The sequence below is a fragment of the Pieris brassicae genome, chromosome 10 (assembly GCF_905147105.1).
Source record: "Pieris brassicae chromosome 10, ilPieBrab1.1, whole genome shotgun sequence".
Taxonomy (NCBI): domain Eukaryota; kingdom Metazoa; phylum Arthropoda; class Insecta; order Lepidoptera; family Pieridae; genus Pieris; species Pieris brassicae.
In genome coordinates, this window is record NC_059674.1 from 3,869,177 (window position 1) to 3,881,772 (window position 12,596).

General features: G+C 34.6%; 1 protein-coding gene and 1 pseudogene across 1 annotated transcript; both read right to left on the reverse strand.

The window, feature by feature from the left end:
• Window positions 1–2,899, reverse strand: LOC123715122 (annotated as a pseudogene).
• Window positions 2,900–5,453: 2,554 nt separating this feature from the next.
• LOC123715121 lies at window positions 5,454–11,002 on the reverse strand. Its single transcript, XM_045669956.1, has 7 exons — window positions 10,796–11,002; window positions 9,928–10,124; window positions 8,886–9,034; window positions 7,956–8,101; window positions 7,271–7,524; window positions 6,794–6,955; window positions 5,454–5,863 (listed from the first exon to the last, which is right to left on the reverse strand). Exons 1-7 carry the CDS (start codon window positions 10,983–10,985, stop codon window positions 5,615–5,617), a joined length of 1,347 nt encoding a protein of 448 aa, XP_045525912.1. The 5' UTR covers window positions 10,986–11,002; the 3' UTR covers window positions 5,454–5,614.
• Window positions 11,003–12,596: the final 1,594 nt, after the last annotated feature.

Genomic DNA, 12,596 nt, shown 5'->3' on the forward strand with positions numbered 1-12,596 from the left:
TATACGTGAGGTTTCTCGGTTTTTGATGCTTATGTCAGGAGGCCGTTGACTTGAAATTGTGGAAGGTGAGGTACTCGTCGCCTAAAGTCATTAATAGTGCAGCAAAAGCTGTATCCCATGTCGATACGGTCTGGTTGCCACTTGAGCCATCTTAAGGCGTTGTTATTCCGACACCTGTCTGTACAGAACTGCAGAGCGCGGACTTCAGAAATCGTATAGTATGGGTTGTTGATACCAATGAATGCGGTACCAATGCGTCTGCTAGCATCGTATACCACCTGAAAACATTTATGCATAGATTTAGAAACGCCGCAGAACGTAAGTATTTAGCATATAGATTATATTACACATTAAAAATATGTAACAACATACATTTTAATTAAATAATTTAAAGATGCCACTTTAATGATTATAATTTTAATACAAGCTTTAGGTAATCAAGAAATATGGTCATCGTTCGATATGATAAGCACTAATACATAGGATTTTAAATGACATAATTAAAATGTTTACTATATATATATTTACCTTGTAGAAGTAAAGAGGTACGGGTACTCTGCGCCTATTGTTAGTGTTGTCGAGATAAATGTCAACAAAATGGCCGGCGGAGTTACGAAGTTGAGTGACGCCAAATGTTCCCGTGTATACTGTTGTGTGGTAGCCCGCTTGGGCAACGCGACTGCGTAGGTTCTAAAACGAGGGTTAATAAGCCTTCTCTTGGTATATTATATACGTAATCTGTACAACGGATGAATTAAAAGCGATTAACAAGACAACCGTGCATTGAAGACTCGGGTTGGGTAGACTTTGTAGTACATGTGGAATCAGCTGCCCACTGAAGTATTTTCAAACCAATTCGACTTAGGGTGCTTCAGGAAAAGAGCACATCACTTCTTAAAAGCCCAGCAACGCACTTGCGTGCAACTGGAAATGTAGGTATGTATCCATGGGCGGCGGTATAATTTAGCATAGGGTGAGCCTCCGGCCCGTTTGCCTCCAGTTACATAAAACAAAATATTCTTGGACTAAACCTAGGAGGTGACTAGAGAAAGAGCAAGTTAAAAGTTATTAATAAAAAAAGAAAAGTAAGAGAGGTACCAATTAAAGCTAGCCTTTTTAAACGTAAAAATGATTATACTTGTTCAAGACTATTCCAGTTTCCACCATTGAAGGGTTGCCATTGAGGACTGGCATTGATGAAGTGGAATGTTGCACGCTGACCGACGGCAAATACTAGTTCACTTTTCGCTAGAAGGTGGCCACGGGCCAAAAACTGTTGACTTGTGACGTATCGGTTCACCATATTACTTCCCACTGCTCTTGCTATGGCTTCGCGATGTCGGTTTTGTGTATATAGATATCTATACCAGGGAAGAATTTTCCCGCTAAAATTAAAAAGTGCTTTCATTATGATTTCAGGAATTAAAGTTAACGCTTTAAGAATTTAAGTTAATGCTTTGAAAAATTGGGATACCTTGCCAACCAGGCCTGCTGACTCCTGTTTGTTGTATAGCATTTATTGGAGTTTGAGGGTATGATACATATAGAACTTCATATCGTTTTTTATCATAGCATACCGTATAAAGAGGATAGAATACTCTGTTAACACTGTAACCGACTCTGAAATGAAATAAATTAAAATTTATGATGTTCGACAGTAGTGTCAGAGAAAATTATCCAAATATCATCGTTCCTATACACGAGTTGGCTTACCTAATAATAACATTATTGCCATAACATCTTTCATTAGTCTCCACGGCCTCACTATTAACATTACTATTACACGTTAATTGGCCAAAAGCACGGTTTCCATTCAGCAACCCCGGAGCCGTGACAAGATTGCTATTAACACACCTTACAGTCTGTTAGAGAAAAAAGGCTGCAGATTTTTAATTTGCCTTTGGAAAATTATTGAGAATTTATAAGTTACACTCGTAATAATTGAGTATTGTCCTCAGGGTAAGCAATTTGAAACGTATGACACTGATTACATTCTTGGACGATAGAAAAGACCTCGGGATAAATGTACGGAATAATAATTTTTAAATTGTTTCATTGTACTTACACCAACGGCAATATTAGTTGCAGCAATATTTGGATGACGAATCTGACGGCCATTACAACCGACTATAACTTCGTCGCCAGTTTTTAAACGAACTACTCCAGAATTACCGTCTGGAGTTAGATAATTATTGATCTTTTTAAGGATAAACACTGGTTGGGGGCTGGCGAAATCGCTTCGCACGTTTAGTGAACAACCTTAAAATTTATAATTATTAAAAACTTTTAGACGTGTTTCATCTGCCAGACAAGCACAAAGTAGAGCAAGTGGTGATAAAGTGAACGACTATATTTCAAAATAATAAGATGGATTTCAATGGAATATTATTTCCAGTACAGACGATAATTAAAGATTTAATTAGGCTGATAGACAGTACTGGTTATACCCGAGCTAATGATTTCTGCGACAGTCGTACAACGTCGCATCGCTGCGAAATGCTCAGAGTATTAAGGGTAGGTACTTTGGTTATGTTATAAAAAAAGGGTTTTAGTTTTAGTATTATAATTAATCAATAATTTTATAATAACATCGTATATTTCTAGTGAAAATGTATGGATTGAATCTGATAAATTGTAAAATCTAAAACTTTTAATAACTTACCACTTCTGGTACTCGTGGTTTCTACTTTAGAGATATTATGCCATTTGCTTTGTTCATTTTCCAGCCACTTATCCAAATAGTCTTCAAACTCTTCCTCTCCAAGCTTGAAAACCATTTCTTCTGGATGTGGCATCTCCGTTGGTAGCGAGAAAGTCGCCACAAAGAGCGTGAAAAATACTACAATCTTCATTATTACTTTCCTATATTCGTTGGTTTGAAAAGTGGTCCGTAGACCAGCCTTTCGATTTTCTGATGACTTAGAGATAGGAAAGACTTTTATATTTATACATAGAGATTAATTTGATAAGATATTATAAAGGTATTTCCATTTTAATATTTGTTAAAGATATTTCTTTTTTATTGACAGTCGGCATTTTTCTCTTAGTGATTGATTTGTTTTGATAGGAATTAGTAGATACATATATAATAATAAACATAAAATCTATATCTATCTCGTCGCTTTATAAATATTGTTACACATAACTATTCCTTACTCTTGACAAATTATAAATATTAATAATATCTCCTAAGTTAAGTCTTCATTATACGTCTTTATTTAGTTACTGTATTTTAATTCTAACAAACCTTTTTCTCAGTACCTTTTTGTATTTAATAAATAATTTAGCTATTTAAATATAATACAATAATCGTTCAGTGTCTCAAGATATTGGATATTTATCACTCTATGATTATGCATCTATGGACATTATGGCTGCAGGGTGATGACTAATGTATGACTGCTGTACTGATGCAGTAAAAATCGTTAGATAACAGTGTCATGCCGTAGACCTAAAAAGGACCTGAGTCAGGTTGTGCCGGAACTTATTCCCGCAAAGGAAAATTATCAATAAAAGCGAAACAGATCTCAGGTATATCTACTACCAATTTACTTACTTCCTGCTGTACACAAAATCAGATTTATACTAGCTCGTTGAAGATTTGAGGAAATCGACAAAAACGACGGCGTGTGTCAAGCATATAGTGCTGATAAATAGTGTATCATAAGTGTAAAGTATATAAGTTATACTACCCTAAGTGTGTCTAAACTAATATTAGTTAGTTTAATATATACAAATAGTTGAATTAAAATGATTTTATTGTTACCAATCCAAATAATTATTAAGTACTTAATTATATGTTAAGTATATTTAATGCCGTAAATATATGTTAATATTTAGTAATAAGCTGCCAAAATATCTCAATAAATAAATTTAATAATAATCTACTTAAGAAAAAAAATATCGGAGTAATTTAGCAGCAAACTTCTTGGCGATTATGTAGGATCGTATTTAATGTTTATCAATACTTATAATTCATTAAGATAACAACAAATGTTTGTTTGGCCTTTTTATTTTACAGGCCGAGAAGCTGAGTATAACAAAAAGTAGACTTCGTTTAAATTATAAATACGCATAGCGATCCTATCCGGCTTCGCAATGGCAACCGTGACCCGTAAACCTTGAAAAGTTAAATATACCTAATTCTTCCTAATTAATTATTTTATATATTATTGAAAAAAGCAACTTTATCGCGAACAGACAGATAGCCTACTTGGCTATTAGACTGACAAATTATCATGAAACTTTTTTTTATTTATTCCATATCATTACAGATACGAAATCTGAGGCCCTAAAAAGGTCGTAGCGCTACTGATTTTTTAGAATAATATTAGTATAGATTTTAAATTGAGCCCCTACCTCTCTAAGACAGCAGAACCATTTTAAAATCTCTATTGATATTATAAAACCACCAGGCAGACTTTTCAGAGGCAGACCCTTCGCTTGATGGGATGATGGCAACAAAAAACTTGCGGCCCAATGGATCCTAATTGAATAGAAATAGAAGCCTTGAAGGACGCCTTTACCGAAGAGGGTTTCTGATACATTAAATTAAATCAATGGCGCTACAACCTTTTAGGTCTGGGCCTCAGATTTCTGTATCTGTTTCATGATCGTTTGTGAATTGAATAGGCAAGTAAGTGATCAGCCTTCTGTGCCTGACACACACCGTCGACTTTTTGGGTCTAAGGCAAGCCGGTTTTCTCACGATGTTTTCCTTCACCGTTCGAGCTAATGTTAAATGCGCACATAGAAATAAAATCCATTGGTGCACAGCCGGGGATCGAATCTACGACCTCAGGGATAGCCACTAGGCCAACACTGCACTATATCTGATACATACCTACTGAAAAATATATTTACTAACACACGATAATTAGATAATAAGTATATCGGAAAATAAAATAAAGCTGGCAAGATATAGGTTTTTTTAACGTAAAAAAACTAAACCTGATTTTCACCATAGTTTTGCGGAAACTAAGTTACATATACATTCTATTATATTGTACTTACGTACAAAATAATAGACTTGATCTAAGAACATTCCTTAGATTTCTATATCTAGTTTTAGTTAATCAAACAATAAGTAAGAATTTTACTAATATTTTAATAATGCTAAATAATTGATCTGTATAGTAGTTTTATTCTAGGAGTACATTGTCTTAATATATAATGATTTTACTAATGTATACGGATATGTGTGTCCTATTTTAAAACAGTAAGTGTCATTCTCCACACGCTACCTTTTGAAAGGGGCAACTAGTAACCTTTGTATTTTATTTAACGTTCAAAAGTACCATTTTAGGTGGTCTAATTGGAATAAATGATTTGACTTGACAAGATGAGGGTATCTCTTCAGATACGAATAGGAATATGTATTCGTTTTGAAGATTTAACTTTAGGGGAAAAAAATACATTTATCCTTTTTCGGTAAATTCAATAAAATAGTTTACTCATGTGTAAATATATATTTGCTAAAAATGTCAATAATATAATTTTATAAAGAACAGCCAACGGTGGTGGTAGTCTAACATTATATAATACAAAAATGTATGGTGTCTCTAGACGGAAAATAACATAACTATTAATTTTAACAAACGTATTTGTTATTTATTTATGAAAGTAATCCGTTAACAGTAAAAGCTGGCAAGTGCGGTACTCGTCTTCTGAAATCAGCGATAGTACAGCAGAAGCTGTAACCAAGATCCACTCGATCTGGTTGCCACCTGAGCCAGCTGAAGGCGTTGTTATTCCGACACCTGTCTGTGCAGAACTGCAGAGCTCGGGCCTCAGCCAATGAGTAGTATGGATTGTTGATACCGATAAAAGCGGTACCAATGCGTCTGTTTGCATCATATGCAACCTGGAATAAGATTATAATTTATATAAGTTACGGACGGAGTTATTTATATTCGATTGTCCAACGAATTCTAGTCCATTCTGTATTTTAAGCGTCATTATGATTTTTCGGAAACTCTGTGTACTTTCTGATACTCTGTGTCGTGGGCAGTCTCTTCCATAAGGTTCATTTGACGTGATAACTGTAGGCTTGACAATCATTTCTACATAAAGAATTTTTTAATTACACTATTGTTGGAATATTTATATATGGAATATTTTTTTATTCCAGCGTAGGACAGGTTGAGAAGGTGTTATTTAAGATTGTATAAAGTCTTGAATCGTTAGTAAAAATTTAGTTTTTAGGAAAGGGCCTTTGATGGAAAAAATAATTTTTGGGTTGCTAATATGTGGGTTTGGGTTGTGTGTGATTTTGTGTGGTTAACCAGTTGTCTACCAAAAGTTTTGTTTCATAGTACAATTTTGCACTTGAGAACGACGCGTTGGGCTCGCTAACCATTGACGACGATTAAAAGTTATATTTTAATATCATGATTATAATTGTTAAATTAGTTTGTCGAATGTCGAAGCGTTCTTTGACAACCCAATTTAAAATTGTTTCTTTACTTATAAGCATGAACAGAACTTTCCCATTCGTTAATTCTCAACGTTGTTATAAATTTGGACTTCCGTAATAGTTATAAGAAATTGATAAATAGAAACTTAAAACAAATTTAAAATGTTTGGTTCCTGTCAGTGTACCTTTAATGCTGGTAACGTTCCCATGCTTTGACAGCAACAAGCTCGGGTCACCAATACTATCTACCAGGCTTCAACTTTTAATTCGCCATAATATTTTAATGCATTTCTTTACTTATCTTTACTATAAACAAATGATAGTCGATCGATATGATATGAATGAATACTTAAATAATTAATTTAGATAATATAGTACCTTGTAGAAGTATTGGGGAACTGGCACTCTACGATTGTTACCAGTGTTGTCGAGAAATAGGTCAACGTAATGGCCAGCGGAGTTACGAAGTTGTGTTACTCCAAACGTACCCGTGTAAATTGTTGTATGGTAACCTGCACGAGCAATGCGATCACGAAGGTTCTGTAAATATTTTTTGTAGCTTTTACTAAAAGTGTTGGTATAGGCGAGTCTATACACTATACTATTATAAAAGTAATATACCAGTTATTTACAAGCGCAAAAATAAGAATAACATAACTTCTCAATCATCAATCATCATCAATGAGGAATCAATTTCTCAATCTCACCCTCAATATTACATCTATCCGTTTGATAGAGCGAATCTTTGAAACTAATAAACGGATTTATATGAAGTCAAGAACAAGGTCATTATTATATTAAAATTGTGACGAATCTTTTACCAAAACATGATTTGAAAGAATAAAATAGTTGTACCAATTCAAGACTGTTCCAATTTCCACCATTAAACGGTTGCCATTGAGGACCGGCGTTGACGAAGTAGAACGTTGCTCGCTGTCCAGTAGCGAATACTTGGTCACTCTTAGCAACGAGGTGACCACGTGACAGAAACTGATGATTGGTCACGTATCTATCGACCATGTTGTTACCAACCGATCTGGCTATTGCTTCGCGCTGGCGATTCCTCGTGTAAAGATTGTTGATATTCACTCCCGGAAAGAAGTTTCCAGCTGTAATTTGGCAAGCGTTGAGAAATGTCTAGTACTACACCTCAACTGTTCAACTAGAACTTGTCCCATGTTCAAGGTCTGGCACTTTTCTTTTGTTTATAACCGTAAGCACAAATGGGCTTCGGTTTTTATATTTCATAACAACTTGTTGTCAAATGAGCCCAGAAACAGGATACATAAATGAGCGTGGAATTCGATCAGATATCTTACTGAAGTCACAATTACACATATGCACAGAAGACACCTAACCTAACTTGCCGAGTTCTATGTCTGGATTTACTGTTCTATTAAGGATTCTTAATCACCTTTTTTGAAGCGGTGAAAAAGCCACTAGTTAACCTGGGCAGCTCGGAGTTTATGAACACGGCATGTGATTCAAATAGTAATACACCAGATAGTTAAAGCTATATTTTTTGTATCAGAAACCTTACCCATCCAGCTAGGTCGGTCAACGCCAGTCTGAGGAACAGAGTTGCTTGGATTTTGTGCATACCAAACATACAATACTTCAAATCGGCGCTTGTCATAACACGACCAATAAGTTGGATATAACACGTTATTCACGACGTATCCGACTCTGGAATAATGATTTATTTGTAATACAAGTTTGTGTCGTGTTTATAGATTATTTTCCAGAAACATTCAATAAAAATTTAAAAGAAAATATTTGACGGATTACTTACAATCTTAAACTTAAATTACAAAATATAAAATAAAAACTTGGTCCATATGGCAGTGTTTCTTTAAATCTAGCATTTTCTCTCTCATCTATTTAAATTATATATATACACTCTCCGCATATGAAGGGAATTGTTGATCACGAGCAAAATAAGTTATTTTTATTTTCATATTGGTACGACGGAAACATTGAGGACGTAAATGTAATACGGAAACATACCTCTTTCTCAAATCAGGAAAGAAGTTGCACAATAATATCAGAGTACAGGACAACCGGTGCAAAGAAGCGCATATCGCCGAAAAAACAAAATCTTTCTAAGAAATGTCACAGACAAAAAGACCTAGTATACAAGTGATGCAGAATTAAACAGAATTAAAACACAAACAGCAAACAGGTGCTACCTACAAATGACAGACTATAATGGCCATGTCCAGAAGTTGGAGCCACTAGATCCGACATCAAGTAATTATACAAGTTATCAATCATACACAGAAGGAAGGTAGGTAGGTAGGTAGAAGGAAACCTTAGGTAGGTAGGTCTACGTCTTAAACAATGGTTTGATCAAAGTCATTGATTAGAAGCGCAGCATCTAAAATTAAAGTAGCCACCATGATCGCCAACCTTCGAAAGGAGAAGTCCTAAAGAAGACGATCCGATCTGGAGAAAAAAAAATGAAATTTACCTTATAACAACATTGTTGCCATAACATCTCTCATTTGTCTCGACGGCTTCACTAATGGCATGGCCACTACATGTTAATTGTCTGAAAGCTCGATTTCCGTTTAACCAACCTGCACCGGATACGAGGTTATTGTTCACACATCTTGCTGTCTGAAAAACGTATACGATGATATATCGATTACGACAAACTTCACGCTTATAACTTTCAAAGGTTCAACTCTGAAAACTCCTTTGCGGCGGCGGCAAATATTTTACCGCTAAATTTCGTAGGTCAAAAAGTTTGTACAAATCCTTTGCGTCAGTGGACTTTCTTTACATGTATTTAATACTTGCTGGCACAGTGAATTAAAACATCGAATGTCATGCCTAGAACTTCTGTGTCAGGCACAGAATCGGATCACCTACCCTATTACACAAAACAAATAATCACTTAACAGATACAGAATTATGGAGCCCCGGCAATAGGTTTTTATGTCTAGACAAAACACCTTTGTTTTTTTTTTCATACGGCGAAGATGTTTGGTAACCACAGGCGTATAATGCCTTCCTTCTCTAAAAGAAGAACGATCATAAAATCAGATAGAGTAAAACTGTGATGAAAATGACTTTAAGGACATTTTCGGCAATTTTATAGTAATCTTGCAATGTTAATTTATTTATTATTGTTTTCTTCTGCTTTTTATATTTCTGCCTAATTACTATTTTGTTTTTACAGCTTACAAATATAATGTTTGGGCATTCGCAAATATACGCTCTTTTTATCAAAAGGTTCCCTCGGGAGTTGTGCTGCGATATTGGGTTCTACTCGATTGTGAAGAAGTTGAATGGATCTGGTAGATCTGGAGAGATCTACGCTTAAGTTCTCATTTCATTTTCACACATGTATATACTTTTTATGTAGTATATGTAACATATTTTTATAAGTATATGATTGTCCTCATTTTAATATGTGTGACATAAAAAATGGGTAAGAGACTATGAGTGTTACGGAGAGGAAGCGATCTTATGATAATCATAGGATTATCATCCGTAATAGTACTTACTGCAACAGCAACATTGGATATGATATTAGGGTGTCGTATTTGACGTCCGGATCCAGTACATGCGACAATAATTTCGTCTCCACTGTTTAGGCGAACTTGTCCCGAATTGCCATGTGGTGCTAGGTAGTTGTTCAACCATCTGTGTATAAAAACTGGCTGGGGACTTGAGAAGTCATTGCGTACGTTTAGAGTACATCCTGAAAAGGGGCATTAAAGAACAATTATAAGCTAATTTATTTTCTCCACATCATTTATACTATATCTACAGTATACGTTATACTGTATTTTTCAAAATACATGACAACTACTGGAAACGTAATTACGTAATTAAATACTAGTAAAATAGCGGAGTAGGTAAAGTAGGCACTGAACAATGCTTTTTTACCCAAATACACACACACAGTGCCAATTCCCATAATTATGATGTATTTCTTACAACATCTACCCTTGGTGTCTTAGACTTGATATGAAACTTTATATCTGATGGTATTAAGTTTTAATAGCAATATTGCGGTTACATAGTAAGCATGGAGATCCATATGAAAGTGATATTTTACAATAGTTTAGTAAAACTATTGTAACGCTCCATTTGTATCTTGTAAGCTAAATTCAACAAATTAACGATTCTTTCTCAGAAAACACGTAAAAAGGTTTGGCAATGGAAACATTTTATCTGGCATAATTACTTTTTACGATATTTCCATATTATGGATTGGTTACTCGGACAAAGCATTGAATCCTACGTGAGTGATGAATACTGAATTAGTCTTTTTAATGTATTTATTTTAACTTAAATGATATGAGAAGTATATATGCTACATAGAAAAAAGACAGAAATAAGTGAATGTAATTTAATATAAGTACTCACCACTCCTGGCGCTTGTGGTTGTTGCTTCGGACGTGTTGGTCCATTTACGTTGTTGGAATTCTATCCACTTATCAACGTAGTCCTCAAATTCCTCTTCCCCGAGTTTATAGACCAGTTCATCTGGATATGGCAACTCTGTTGGGATCGAAGACACCGCTGCAAACAACGTGACAAGTAGAACAAATTTCATCTTGAATTAGGTCCTGGCCAGCCTTTGGCCAAAGAATAATGACAATCATAGGATAGCATTGTGTTTTTAAAGATATGGATTATAATGATAAGATACGATAAATATGAACACCCGTAAAACTTCTTGATTGGTTTAATTACATGTTTGTGATTTAAAATGTATTCTCGACCTGAACACTGTCCTGTCTAGGATTATTTTCCTTGAGCTGGGCCGCTGTTGAATTATCATAAGTGTTCAGCCTAGAATTCCACCTTGGGGCATGGCTTGTATCTGTCTGGCGACCTGGCGAAGGACGACAAACGCCGGTTCAGAACTTTTTTTATGTTCCTAAATAGAAGTATGATTATTCATTTTTTATTTTATTAATTTATAAGTTCTAAAACAACGTGTATGCATAAAATTATAAAAAAAACATTCTGCCTCTATGAGCCTCCACCGTTTATGACTTAAACGAATTTTGACCTAGACATAGATTAAAATAGTCCAAAAAATCTAGCCAGAAGACAACAAACATCGAATAATTCCCTAGCAGAAAATATTAGAGATTTTTTCGAAAGAAAATATATTGGACGACTTTTTGTGATGAGTCACTCTTTCACCTCGAGGGGTACGTCAATCGTCAAAATTTCCGTTACTGGTCATCAAGCAATTCAAAATAAAAACACCAGAAAACATTACACAGCCTCAAAGTTACTGTATGGTGTGTAATATCGAAGATATATATATATATAGATAATATCGGGCCATTTTTCTTCGAAATTGACGTACCACAGTTACTGTAACGAGCGAGCGGTATATTGACATGATTCATATTTTTTTTTGTCCCGCAGCTGCAAGAGGAGGATATTGAAGTCATGTGTATGGTTTCAGCAAGATGGGGACACAGCCCTCACTAGGGTTTTCATAGAAGCGCTAAAAGCGTTGTTTCCAGGAAAAATCATAAACTGCTTTGGAGACATATTGTGGAAAATCCGATAATACAATTACTTACCGGCACTATAATATTATTATAGAAAATATTTGATTGTTTGTTTGCATTAAATAGACTCCAAAACTATAGGACAAACTTAAAAATTATTTTACCGTTAGAACCCTACGTTTTCCCTGACGAACATAGGCTATAGAATATTAAAAATAAAGTTAGTATACTCTATGTAATTACATACGTCATACCCAAGGTGTGAAACAGACCTAAAAAAATATACATTACGGACGCTGCCTTACTTGCTTGCTTGACGATTTTTGACTATAGCGAAAAGTTATGAACAACAAATTTATAGAAGACAAGAGTTTTATTTGTACACCAAAAAATATTTTGTTTTGTATAATTGCGAATGAATGCGGGTTTAACCGCAGAGCACAGCAAGTTTTAAACATTCTTATAAGATAAGATTAAAACGCTAGTAATAAAATCGAATCAAATGTAGACGAGGGAAAACAATAATGCCGATTAGAAACATAAATCATGCAAATAAGCCTTCATGTTAATATTATCAGAGTGTTATCAATACAAATGCTAAACAAGAACTTCCTACTTAGCTGTTACATTGAAAAAGAAACTTTAACATTAACATAATAAACGTTCTAAATAGCTGGAGGACATACAATTTA

Excerpts from the sequence above, each read along its gene's own strand:
- LOC123715121 (XM_045669956.1), bottom strand. The coding sequence starts at position 10,985 with ATGAAATTTGTTCTACTTGTCACGTTGTTTGCAGCGGTGTCTTCGATC. Across the intron at positions 10,125-10,795 it reads AACCACAAGCGCCAGGAGTG|GATGTACTCTAAACGTACGC; the intron begins GTGAGTACTTAT and ends GCCCCTTTTCAG. Across the intron at positions 6,956-7,270 it reads ATTGGAACAGTCTTGAATTG|AACCTTCGTGATCGCATTGC; the intron begins GTACAACTATTT and ends AAATATTTACAG.